The sequence below is a fragment of the Colletotrichum spaethianum genome (assembly GCF_022836535.1).
Source record: "Colletotrichum spaethianum MAFF 239500 DNA, contig20, whole genome shotgun sequence".
In the NCBI taxonomy this organism is placed as follows: domain Eukaryota; kingdom Fungi; phylum Ascomycota; class Sordariomycetes; order Glomerellales; family Glomerellaceae; genus Colletotrichum; species Colletotrichum spaethianum.
The window spans coordinates 236,222-248,223 of NW_026054790.1; the positions used below are offsets into that span (position 1 = coordinate 236,222).

The 12,002-nt window shown below is 51.3% G+C and overlaps 3 protein-coding genes across 3 annotated transcripts; 2 read left to right on the plus strand and 1 right to left on the minus strand.

The window, feature by feature from the left end:
- Nucleotides 1–826: 826 nt before the first annotated feature.
- On the plus strand, nt 827–1,871 carry ColSpa_07769 (FIT family protein scs3; the record flags this gene model as incomplete). Its single annotated transcript, XM_049273981.1, has 2 exons — nt 827–1,717; nt 1,770–1,871. The coding sequence occupies 2 exons, from the start codon at nt 827–829 to the stop codon at nt 1,869–1,871; spliced, it is 993 nt and encodes a 330-aa protein (XP_049129938.1).
- A 513-nt stretch (nt 1,872–2,384) lies between these two features.
- On the plus strand, nt 2,385–3,440 carry ColSpa_07770 (diadenosine 5',5'''-P1,P4-tetraphosphate phosphorylase 2; the record flags this gene model as incomplete). The annotated part of the gene is made up of 1 exon (XM_049273982.1): nt 2,385–3,440. The coding sequence occupies one exon, from the start codon at nt 2,385–2,387 to the stop codon at nt 3,438–3,440; it is 1,056 nt and encodes a 351-aa protein (XP_049129939.1).
- Nucleotides 3,441–3,751: 311 nt separating this feature from the next.
- On the minus strand, nt 3,752–5,330 carry ColSpa_07771 (uncharacterized protein; the record flags this gene model as incomplete). The annotated part of the gene is made up of 3 exons (XM_049273983.1): nt 3,752–3,922; nt 3,983–5,008; nt 5,097–5,330. The coding sequence occupies 3 exons, from the start codon at nt 5,328–5,330 to the stop codon at nt 3,752–3,754; spliced, it is 1,431 nt and encodes a 476-aa protein (XP_049129940.1).
- Between the last annotated feature and the right edge of the window lie 6,672 nt (nt 5,331–12,002).

Consider the following 12,002-nt stretch of genomic DNA (forward strand, 5'->3'; position numbering starts at 1 on the left):
TTTTACTTTCGTATAGACGTAGCCATCGCCCTAGTGGTAGAAGCTGCGTCTCTTCTTTTCATCATGGGGTTATTTTTACTGCAGGAGGCATACTTGCATACAGGGAGTTTTGAGGTTTCTAGAAAACGGACCAAGGGTTATAGGTCGTGGATCGTGAAGACACGAGGTATGGGACGGAGGGATTGACTTTCTTGTTCTGCCCGAGAGGCATTTTGATACCATTCATACACGAATCATTTGATTTGACCACTTGTTCTTTGAATGTGATCGAGACGGAGACTAATGACCCTCATGTGATATTCTGATGGGATAGAACATTTCGACATCTCGACTACCTACTCCTCAACCCCGTGAGAGAGGTGTTGCTGAAACCTAGCCAACAACTCACACGTGACCACTTTCCAGCTTTCCAAACTTAAACATAGGCAAAGCGCAAGGCCGAGCCAGTATCACTAGTTGCCTCCTCAGTTCTCTACACGACTTTGCTGTTCTGTCGCGATGTGTCCTCTCACCTTTCACTGTCTAGTAAGCCTCGGCAAGTGACATTCATCAGGAATGCAGGACGGTGATTCGCTGGTCGGCGTTCCCCAGTGACCGACTGTCCGATTTTTTTAGCCACCACGCCCCACTACGAGGTACGTACTCTTTGGTACCTTTTGCTGATGCACCGGCAACGTCATACTCTACCGTCGATTTCTTCCAAGCTCCGGCGTCAGTTCATCCCACCGTTTTAAGCATCGTCGTCACTTGCGATCCGACTCAATCTTGGCCTTCATCTGCCCTTTATGCGATAGCATATACCCCGAAAGCTTCCAAACTTCCCACGATGGACACACCACCGGCAGCCAACCTGCGGTCCAAGACCAGACGCGCACTCGACGACCTCAACGGCGCCACGACCTCGCCGCCCTCGTCTCCCCTCAAGACGACGCGAAACAGCCCCTATCTGCCCACGCCCACCGAGACGATAGTCCTGGCCTCGTTCCCAGTCATACTCTTCTTCGGCACCGTCTTTTCCCTCCTCTCTCCCGACGTCCGCGCCTCGCACTATGACGCTGCGACGCAAGCGCATTCCCAAGCTACGGCGCCGTCCTACTTTGCCCGCAAATCGAACCTGTTCAACATTATCTTTGTCAAACGCGGCTGGTTCTGGATCACGGCCGCCTTCTTCGCCTTCGTCCTCACTCACCCCGGTACGAAGAATGCGACCGTGCGCCTCCAGGCCACCCTCCGTTGGGTGCTTGTCACAACGTGGTGGTTCTTCGTTACACAGTGGTTCTTCGGCCCGGCCATCATAGACCGGGGCTTCCGCTGGACCGGAGGAAAGTGCGAGCTTGTTGAGGATAAGGTCGAGAAGGGTGAGGGAGATACCAAGGAGTTCTTCACTGCAGTTGCTTGCAAGTCTTCTGGCGGCCGCTGGAGTGGCGGGCACGACATATCTGGGCACGTGTTCCTTTTGGTTCTCGGCACCGGCTTCCTGTTGTCCGAGGTTGGATGGGTGGTCATGCGCTGGAGAGGTTCAAGGAGAGAAGAACGCAGCGTCGTGATGACGGATGGTGCCACGAAGACGGCCACTGTCGAGGCCCAGGGCCTGAAAGGAGAGCCTGTACCTGGCGACGCTCTGGGCTTGGGCGGCAAGTTCGCTGCCGTCATTATCGGCTTGAGCTCTTGGATGCTGCTCATGACGGCCATCTACTTCCACACTTGGTTCGAGAAGGTGAGTGACCATCTATCAGCATTACAAGTAACGACACTAACGCACACAACAGGTCACCGGTCTCATTACGGCACTCGTCGCGCTGTATGCCGTATACATCCTTCCTAGATTCGTCCCTGCGATACGACAAGCTGTTGGCTTGCCTGGTATTTAGGTCATGGAAAACCCTATGAGAAAATAAACCCTAGGCCTACCGCCTGTGTAATACATTCAATACCCATTTTTTACCACCTTTAATGATGTGATTTCGTCAAGTTTCCATGCACCGTGATCATTTTACTTACCAAGCCCAACGAAAGATGCACTGCGACGAAGACCGAGTTTCTAGTATGGACGCTTGAACGATCTTTAGATTCGCAACATCAACGGTTCTACCAGTACCCAAAAAATTGCACTAACATCTACCAACAAAGAACCAGCCTGCTGCTGCTCAGGTCTTTCATGTGCCCATCCTTTGTGTAGCGACGTTCTAGGTATCATGGCAAGCTCAATGAATTCGGTGGGGGTGGGGGGCCGAGGTGGGGCATCGTTCCTGCTACTGCCCGTAGCTCCCGTCCGAGAGTGACCTCATCCTCCGGCTTCCTCGTTTCCTTCCGCAGTTCCTTCAATACCACAACACCACCTCCGAAAACCGCATACGGCCACCAACCCTTACGCTGCACCGATAATGTCGCCAATCAAGGCCCCGGTGAACCTGCCGGAGCTTGTCAAGGCAGCCTTCAGCAAGGCTCGCTCCAACGGCGACTTGACCTACTATGCGACCCAGGTCACCGTGCTCAATGCCAACTCGATTCCCGTGAGTCTGCATCGCCGTGCCTCACATCCAGCTTCGATTGACCCCGCTTGGCAGTTCCAGCTTCGGTTCTCACCCGCTTTAGCAAACAAGCCGACCGCACCGAGACTCAAGACCGATGAACCACGCAAACACTTTGATCCGTTCGAGAGCCCGGAGAAGGGCCCCTTGTTCATTGTCGACCTTCCCGACTCGAGTCACAACCTGGTCCTGAACAAGTTTGCAGTGGTACCGGAACATTTCATCTTGGCTACCAAGGAGTTCAAGCAACAGACCCATCTCCTCGAGCCTGATGACTTGGCCGCAACTTATGCCTGCATTGAGGCATACAGACAATACGGAAATCGCCACGAGGGAGGAGATGGCGAGCTCTACGCATTCTTCAATAGCGGCCCGCATTCGGGAGCAAGCCAGCCACATCGCCACATTCAGCTGCTGCCTGTTGCGCGAATGAAGGAAGGGCTTCCCGATGACTCGCAGTGGGATGTGCTGGCAAAGCAGCTTGGCTCGTCCGACGTCTCTGGAGTACCATTCTCGACCTTCGCAGACAAGATACACTGCGACATGACGCCCGAAGAGCTGCACTCCGTCTACTTGTCACTTTTCCAGTCTGCAGTCGACGCAGTCAAGGCACACATGGGCACTGTGGACAACCCTGGCCATGGCGATGCCCCCATCAGCTACAATCTTGCCATGACCAGCGACCGTCTGGTTGTCTTGCCTCGATTGGCTGAAGGAGCGACGATCCTACAAGACGGTGCAATGGTAGGCAAACTCAACCTCAATGGGACAGTCCTGGCTGGAACTGCTCTGGTCAAGAATAAAGCCGAATGGAACGCGCTCAAAGCGAAGAACGACAGCGTTCAACTGCTGGAAGTCCTATCGAAAATCGGTATTCCCGCAGGTGGAAGACAAACCAGAAAATTGTGAGGCTGGACGACATGGAGGGGGCAAACATGCCTTGCAGCCAAAAAAGCAAAACGCGCAAGCAAACATTTGCAGAGCGGGAGGTCGCCAGCTAATTAAGTACAAGCATGGAAATCAGCCATCTCACTCGACATCGAATTCTAAAAACCCTCGTTGGTCCACACCCCCCGCATCGACACGTCACTTGTCAGAAAATAAGCCGCTCTGCTGCCGTTGCAACCTCTCCCACACCAAGCTAATCTCATAACACATACCTAACCCTATCCACACCAGCGACACTACGCCTTCACCACAAATCCCTCCATCTGGCGCTTTCATGCAGCCAGGTGAAGTTCGTCCCATTTCTTGCGGCAGGTAGCATTTCCAAACAAGTACGACCCGCCGTTCCTCTGGATGTACTCTGCTACCAGCTTCCAGGGGATCTTGGTTGAGGCGGGGTCGTTGCCCTTGGCGAACTTGCGGACGGCCCGCTGAAGCAGGCGAATCTGCAAATAGCAACAGTCAGATCGGTTCTGTGAACGACGCCACCAGCGGACGACACTTACATCTTTATCGGTCCACTCCGGTTTCCGAACCCGCGCCTCCTTGCTTTTAGTGAGCGTGCGGTATCGACCGCGGAGGGTTGACTCGGCTTCTGTGAAGTTGCCCTTGACCCGGATCTCACGGTATGTCAGCCCTTCCTGCTTGGCTTTGAGCAAGTATTCATCCTTGGCTGAACGCTCCGCAATCTCTACCGGAGAGGTTTGTGTCGGACATGGCTTTGACTGCTTCGGCCGGAGCTCCGTCTTGTGTGTGGTAGGGGTGGCCTTTCGAGACGGAGAGCTGCGGCGGCGCGAGGAGTTACTCGAACCGACTCGTGATGACCGTGGCTGCTCGGGTAGCTCTTTCCGCGGCCTTGACACCAGCATGTGCTGGGCTTTGGGATCGGCCTTGATGCCGTTGCAGCCATCATGACTCTCCGGCATGACAACCCTCGTTGCTTCTTGGTGGTCTCCCATACGACAGTGACGCTCAGCGGGCTGTTCCTGCGGTTCTGGGAAAAAGATAAGGGGCGTCGGCTCGGAGAAGGGCAGCGGCGATTGGGGGTGCCCTTTGATGTTGTTGAGATCCTCGTGCACCAAGGATGAGCTCATGAACGGCGAGTTGGCATACTCAAACTGATCTGAAGGACTGGGGCCAATTACAACACCATCGGCCGAAGGAAAGGAGCTAAGGAGGTTGGAGGCACCCGCAGAAGAGAAGCTCCCGAAACTCGTGCCCGCATCGGAAGGAGCAAAGTCTGTACATGATGTGGACAGGCCTTGGTCCATATTATTCGACGTTTGCATGGGCAGACCATCCATGGAAGTGACGTCAAAGTGGAATTGCATCGGAGAAAACATGGACTGGATGTCGGTCGTGTCGTGAACTCCAAAGGACAACTGCCATGGCTGGTTTTGATCCAAGACTGGTCGCTTGTTACCCAAGAAGCCGTCAAGTCTTTGCATTCTGTGAAAGAAGATACCGTGATCAGGGTCAGCATAGGGGCTACCTGCGGTTCCAGCCAGGTATCTGTTCCGGAGCTGCTGGGCCTGAGGCAAATTGGGCGAAGTCAGTAACTGGGCTTGATCACATCTCAGATTAAGGTTGGGCGGGAATGGGAAAGGAGAGCCAACTTACTTCGAAATTGTCTTGGATTCCGTCCGGCACGCCTGTCAAAGACCAATCCTCACTTGTCATGGCGTCTAGTTGTTGTATCGATCTGGAACTCAAAGAATGCTTGCCGTTTCGCGCAATCAGCTTTCTCTGGCGTCGGTCGTTGGAGCGCTGTTGAACTTTGACTTTCATGGCCTGCTCAAAGGCGAAGACGTCCGAGCCATTGAAGACCAAACGGGGAGGAGCGTTCATAAACATCTTGAACGAAGACGGCGCCGCCCAGCGTCGAGGCCTACGGGAGACGAGGATGGCTGATGGCTCTGACCTTCTCACCGCTCCTTCCTCCAGGGTTCTGTCGGTGTTCTGTCGTTGTCTCAACTCACACGCACGATGTCGTCTTCCGGGCTGTTCTTTGAAAAACGGAAACTGTGGGGGTAGTTTCGGCGGTCAATGAAGAATTCTGGGCAGGTGATGCAAGATACAGCGTAAGGTCCCGAGGCGTTCCACGGATGCCTGCCAAACCTCTGTGGTGTTCGCTTCGACGGGAGAAGAGCGGTATAGGGGTTCATCCACGGCTACCAGCGGATGGGTGGCGAGGCCGAACCAGTTTCGCCTTTTGCCAACCGTCAAGGAAATAAGGCACCAGAATGTTCGGATGACCAATAAGGTGGAGGCGATCCCGTTCGGCTACCGTTGACGAGCAAGTCCGAAAGGGGCTCAAGCTCAGAGGTCAGCGTCAGGAGGTATGACACGATAAACCTCAAGGTCGAAGAGGCTGGGTTGTATTGGAAAACAGAACGAGCTACTGAGACGAGTACTGGTCGCCGTGACAGGAATAAAGGATGTGATAAGAAAAGTGAAAGCAGGAAACGGGCTGATTGATGTTAGACCCAGACATCATCGGTTCGACGGGAAGGCGTTCTATTCAAGTGCGAAAAACGGGGCCCAGTCCAAGCCGATCCCTTCCGTGGCATGATCATTCAAATTTCGATCACAGATAGCGCGGGACGATGAAACTACGGTTCTCCTCCTCTGATCTCCTGTTCCCGCACACAACACCTACCTAGAGTAGCCTCATACATAAACCTCATGAACCGTTTTGAGCAGCATGCGCGTCTTGGGCAGCGGCTCTTCCCTTCGGCTGTTGCTCCAGCCGTCCATGGCGCGGTAGATGATGTAGCTATGCCGTGCCGCAGTGGTCTTTCCACGGGCGAGATGCGGCCCTTGCTCGGTTTGGGGCTGGGCTCTCCATCTGTCAGTTTTCAGCCTCTTCCCAGCTCCACACCAAACATGATGGTACATGGTACCGGCTCTTAGACGATTCTACGGCCGGGACTACGTCCGTATGTGTACGTGTGTGTGGCGTAAGGGTGTGGGGGTGTGGTATTGCATTGAAAATGGATGCTTTGCGAACGTCTGGCCGTGTCCCTCAATCTGCGGACGGGGTAGTTGGAATACACTTTTAAGGCTGGACCGCACATCATCGTGCCTTGTGCCCCACCTCATCGTTTACGACATTGACGAGCCTGGCCAGATATCAACCTGTACCGGGACTACATCCCTGTTGTTCTCTGAATGAGATCGCCCAGATCAGAGCTGGAGATTTTGCTAATCCTGACTATCTTCCGGTCCCGGCAGATCCTCGCGGCAAGCGTTTACTGCTAATGGCAAAGGTGTCAAGGTGAATATCCCAGACCTACTATCCGTGAGTCAGTATCCACGGGCTAGATGCGTTTGATAGTTTGCGGATGGCAGACCTGACGGGCCACCATTCGTCAATTCCCGCGCGCCGGGTGTTCTAATCCCGAGACTTTGGGCCTTCTCTCGCAAAAGGAGACCGGGCTCATGCAGGAAGAGACCTTGCCACCTGGCTTTGACAAGCCCAGTGACGGTTCAAAAGCTGGCCAGGGTTTAATGGCGGATCCTGGTTGGCTAGATCACTTGACATGCTGATTCGCCACGGCTTGGGCACATTATGCTTTGCATAGGTTATTGACAGTGCTGTCCGCAGTGTGCTGCTCTGCTTGTTGATGAAAAGCAGATGTGGCCGCGGCAATCGGTTGGAAGTCTGGATGCTGATACTGACCAAGAGTTGCATCAGGCGTGGCTAGCGGGGCCATGTAATGCTAGGTCACTATGGGATTTTTTCTTTTCAGATCCTTGTTAAAACACCTTGAGTAAGTATCTAAGTCACATGAAAGCAGATGCTGTAGATGCTGTAGATTTTGAAAGTCATGCAATCCCCACGGCCGACAGACGAAAGAGACAACAACAAATCCAGGTGGGGGCCGATCAGTACCATAAAGATTCCTTTCGACTCGACGCTTTTTGATTGATTTCGTGGGTGTCGGATCGCGGGTCACCCATCTTTCGGAGTCATGAAATGGCTAGGGGTGTAGTCAGCACTTTAGGAACAGACTGCGTATCGGTTATATGGCGGTTCTCCGTGGCCAGCATTTCCAAGTGGTCAAGAGGATGGCAAGGATCGCGGGCAACTTGCATGATGTGTGGGATTGGGCGGACCAGGGCCGCGAAGTCAAGTCTTATTCCTGATCTAGCCGCATGTATGCGCCAGTGCTGTATCTAGCATGTCTATGCGACCCATGCCCATGAGCTAACGCTAGGTTCTGGGAAATTCTAGGAAGCAGCCATGACCCTGATCAGGGGGCAATGTTTAGAGAAGATCTTGACTGGCCATTTACATCTCGCCAGGGGCAGCCGAGATGAATCTCATTTTTCGGTTTGCAGATTGCGGAGGGGACTCGGGAGTTGAGCCGATCGGTGGGTTTATCTTGGGGACAACAGACGAACGATAAAAATTGCACATCTACAATCCCTGTTTGCAGTTCACGTAGGACAATCTGATCTTTCTCACGTTGACAGATAACGAATCCGAATTGGTTAGAGCCAGCTAGCAAGCAGGGTCAGGCCCCTAGTGGCTGAGCAAGTGTTCATGTACAGCCTCTCCCTCACCGGCCATCATCGTTCGTGACTATTACTGCAGATCAGCTGCGTAGTATGCAGAGTCTCGAGCTCGCATGCGTGCCGGCGTAGGTATGCAGATCCGACAACTCAGCAGCAAAAGCAATGACACTTGCATACGCTACTTCCGGGCTGCCCGATCCCGCCCGCGGCCGTACCCATTCATCATCCCTGAAGTTGCTGCTCATGCAACCTGTCCGAATGCAAAATTCTGCCCAGTGTCTAGCATCTCTATCCGAAGGGGGGGGCGGGGGGGCATGGTAAAAGCATGACGACCCTTCTGCACGTCGCTCAATGTACGAAAATTTAGTCACCATGAGAACGAGACAAGCGAACTGCGGTTTTGCTGAATGATTATTCGTGCCAACTGAGGTACCCAAGACTACTTAGTCCAGTAGCACCGGCAGCAGAATGCTATGCACATAAAGACGGACCAGTACCGCAGGGATAAGAACTGTCATACGCTGGGGCCCGCTGGCTTTGGAGTCGTGGTGCCGGCTCACAGCAGCAAATCGCAAGATCCGGAAATCTAACTGAGTCTACAGTGTTGGCATGGCCAGTGGGGGCTCAAGTCTCATGCTGCGAACATCCCCTTCGTTGCGACGAGTGACAGCTTTCAAAGGCGAAGGGGCAAGAAGACCGAGAGGAGTTCGATCTTGTCATTAAGACAATCTCGATACAGATCGAGACTAACCCATTCGCTGCAGATGGGATAATTCCAAGTGTTAAATCGGAAGATTGCGCGCAGCGGGTGGGGGTGTTTCCTCCCTCTACGAGCATCAGATCACACGGGTCTCAATCCCCTAGCGAGATGCGTATGCAGGGCTTGGTTGGATCAGGGTTCTTTATTGGGATCCAAACGCAGCTTGTAGGGCTCGGCTCAACGTTTGGAAGGGTGAAAAAGCAATGCTGGGATTGGTCCTGGGAATCGATATCCAGCGTTCTTTACAGGATAAGCCGCAGATGCACCAGCCTTTGCTTTTCGCCAGCCGTTCTATGAGGTATCTGAGGAGGTGGTGGCGACCTTAACGCTCTGGTAGCAGACCAAATGGGACAGCTGTCCTTTTCTCTTGAAGGCAAAGGTTTGGAGATGATTTCCCAGAGCGATCCTCGGTCCTTAGACGCTATACCTCTTGCGACTTAGGATATACACGAATCTGTTCGTATGAAGACATGGATGATCAAAGTGCTGAATTCTTGTAGATAATCTCTCAGTTGTCGAAAGTCAATCGCTCGCGTTTCGCGGTGGAGTTTGTACGCAGCCCGTTTGATAGTCAATGCAAGTAGCAAACGCCGTCCTGACGAGCCACAGTGAGTGGCCAGTATGTCTGTGCCTCCCTAAGAGGTTTCTGTTGCTACAATTTACCGTATAAAACTCTTTGAACATCGCAATATCTATCTGGTTATTTCGTAGGCTACGGACACTAGACAGCTGCAAAGGAGCCTGAAAACTGTCCCTCCCCCTCCATCCTCGTGATTTAAATATTGAGTATTTCTCCACTACAGAAACATACTCTTAGTACGTGAAAATTGAAGCAGAAATCTGAATTGGTTTCTTTATATCTTAATTTTGTATGGCATTGCAACGGTCAGAGAATACGTGAAGTTGCATGAAAAAAACAAGACATGACGTTGCTGATATTTCGATCATCAGCCTAGGTTTGTTGATGTATGATTAGATAGACTGGTGGGATACCTTTGAATTCAATGGCAATTAGTCACTTACCCACTCATTAATTTACTGCTCACCTTCTTAAGTGTTATTGAGGTTGTACTTTGCCCTGCAACAGCGTCAATCCCGTGAAAGACCGTCCAGTTGATTCCTTGATTGCCTCAAGAGCCACATGTACGAAGTTTGTGCCGATAAACCCACATGTTCCTCATTCACATGGATGTTGATCTAAAAACCAGTGAGGCAAAGGCTGCATTTACGCATACTCCGACAGTGACATTTAAAGGAAAACTTTCACCTAGACTGATAGTGACCTCACGACCAAAAAAGTATATGAAATCTTACAGGAGTTTTCACATCCCCTTTTCCGAAGAGGCACAACTGTGTCTTGGACGCGGTTGAGGTTTGGAAGAACTAAGGTTTAAAAATGGGATTTGAAGTTTCTCAAACCAAAGAGGCACCGTCGGAATTTCTTTGTCCCGCCTTACACGTCGCTCTTAAAAGGCTTGAAGGCGTTATGAGCCATGTTACCCGTTCTTCTGAGAATGTAGTATTGCATGGAAATAACTTTACCGTGGCCTCAGGCGTAGCATACTATACAAAGTGGATATAATCAACATCCGTCACGGACTGAGGCGAATGGTCTGCTTGAAACCTTGAAGCCTGGCTGTTGACAGCGGGCGAAGTCCTGGTCCACTCAGATGCAACGCCCGTTTTGAGAAAAGTGAGGATGATGGTAACGGCTTGGTGTTTCAGAAACAGACAGAGAAATCGTATGAGAGAAAAGACACTGGCATCGACAGGCTAGAATATAGATAGAAAAACATGAGAATGTATTTGCCTTTTTCACTGCAACGAACGGCATCTGCTGAGTCTTTTTGTTTTACAAATTACGTCGCTACGCTCATTTAGATCCGGAATTACTTTGGAATAACATGACGCTTCTCATATGGTTAAAACAATATCATTTTACCTCGATGGATGTCGAAGTTGAAGCCAACCTACCCCTGGATGAACAGATCTTTAGGTTCACCAAGAAAGTATGGTCCATTCGGCCGGGCCTGCCTGATTTGGATACATTCCGTTGCAACGTTCGCCTCATTCTCACCCACAAAGCTTTCAACTGCGTCTTAGTGTCATCCGATATTCATTCAGAGATACAACCTAACTGTTTTTCGTCCTCCAAGGTTTTCTCATGACCGCGCTCGGCGAGTGAGGCCCAAATACAAACCGTATCTCCTCCATGAAGCAGTCTGATCTATTATCCATAGCCTTGTCCTTGAGAGTCCGCCAAAAAAGACCATTCAAGTGCCGCCTTAGCCGTTTCGCAAGCCACTACTAGAGCGGCACTGTGTGCGGGCGACTATAGGCCACAAATAACATGATGTAAGAACAGAAGGTTGTCGATCTATCGTGAAAATGCACAAGCTGATCGAACTCTATATTGTTCGGCCAGGTTACTCCCTCAACCGTTACTATGGCGCTGTTTTACAAGATTCGCTCGGAAAACTGACAAGAAGGTCATCGCCAGTGACCCCATCGTGAGATTATAGGAATACATAATTTATAATATCCCGGTTTCTGTCGACCGAACTTTGCATGAGACCACGTCCGCGTCGGCTGCTGGATCGGGAACTTCAAGACAATTCATAAACTCTGCAAAGTAACGCACACTTCCTTTCTCGACCTAAGTACTCTTTAAACAAGTTTATTGGAGAAAAAGAAAATTGGTCCAAAATACCGCGAGAGCAGGGTCTCAGCAAGGGAACGATCAGTTCCTTACCACAATAAGGAATATACCGACTGGTATTCCTTGTAGTATTAAAGCCGAAATCTTCGACGTGTTCAGAAAATCTGGGATCTTTCCTAGTCAATGAAGGCCTGGGGAAAAAGAAAAGAAAAAGGGGGGGGGAAGAAAGGGGAGGGGGGTTTATCTGCTGCTTTTGGTCTTCTTCATTGGCAATGTATTTGATCGTATCTCATCTATTGACGATACCACGAATCGGTGGCATAAGGAAATCTTATTGCTTGAATAACAGAGCTTTCATACGTAGCCTTCATCATCACCATCGGTACAAGTTCATTTTGAAATATCATTCAAAGGAGGTCGTATGTCCGAATGGCTTTAGTTACTCTTCGAGTCTTCGAGAAGAGCCATGGATTAACAGACAGCTGAGAGAAAGATGCGATGGCTGTGACCATGAGCAATTACAGGAAGCTCTAGGAGCCCCATCGAGCCAGCTGAAACCCAATTAGTCAATTCTCACCGCGCAACC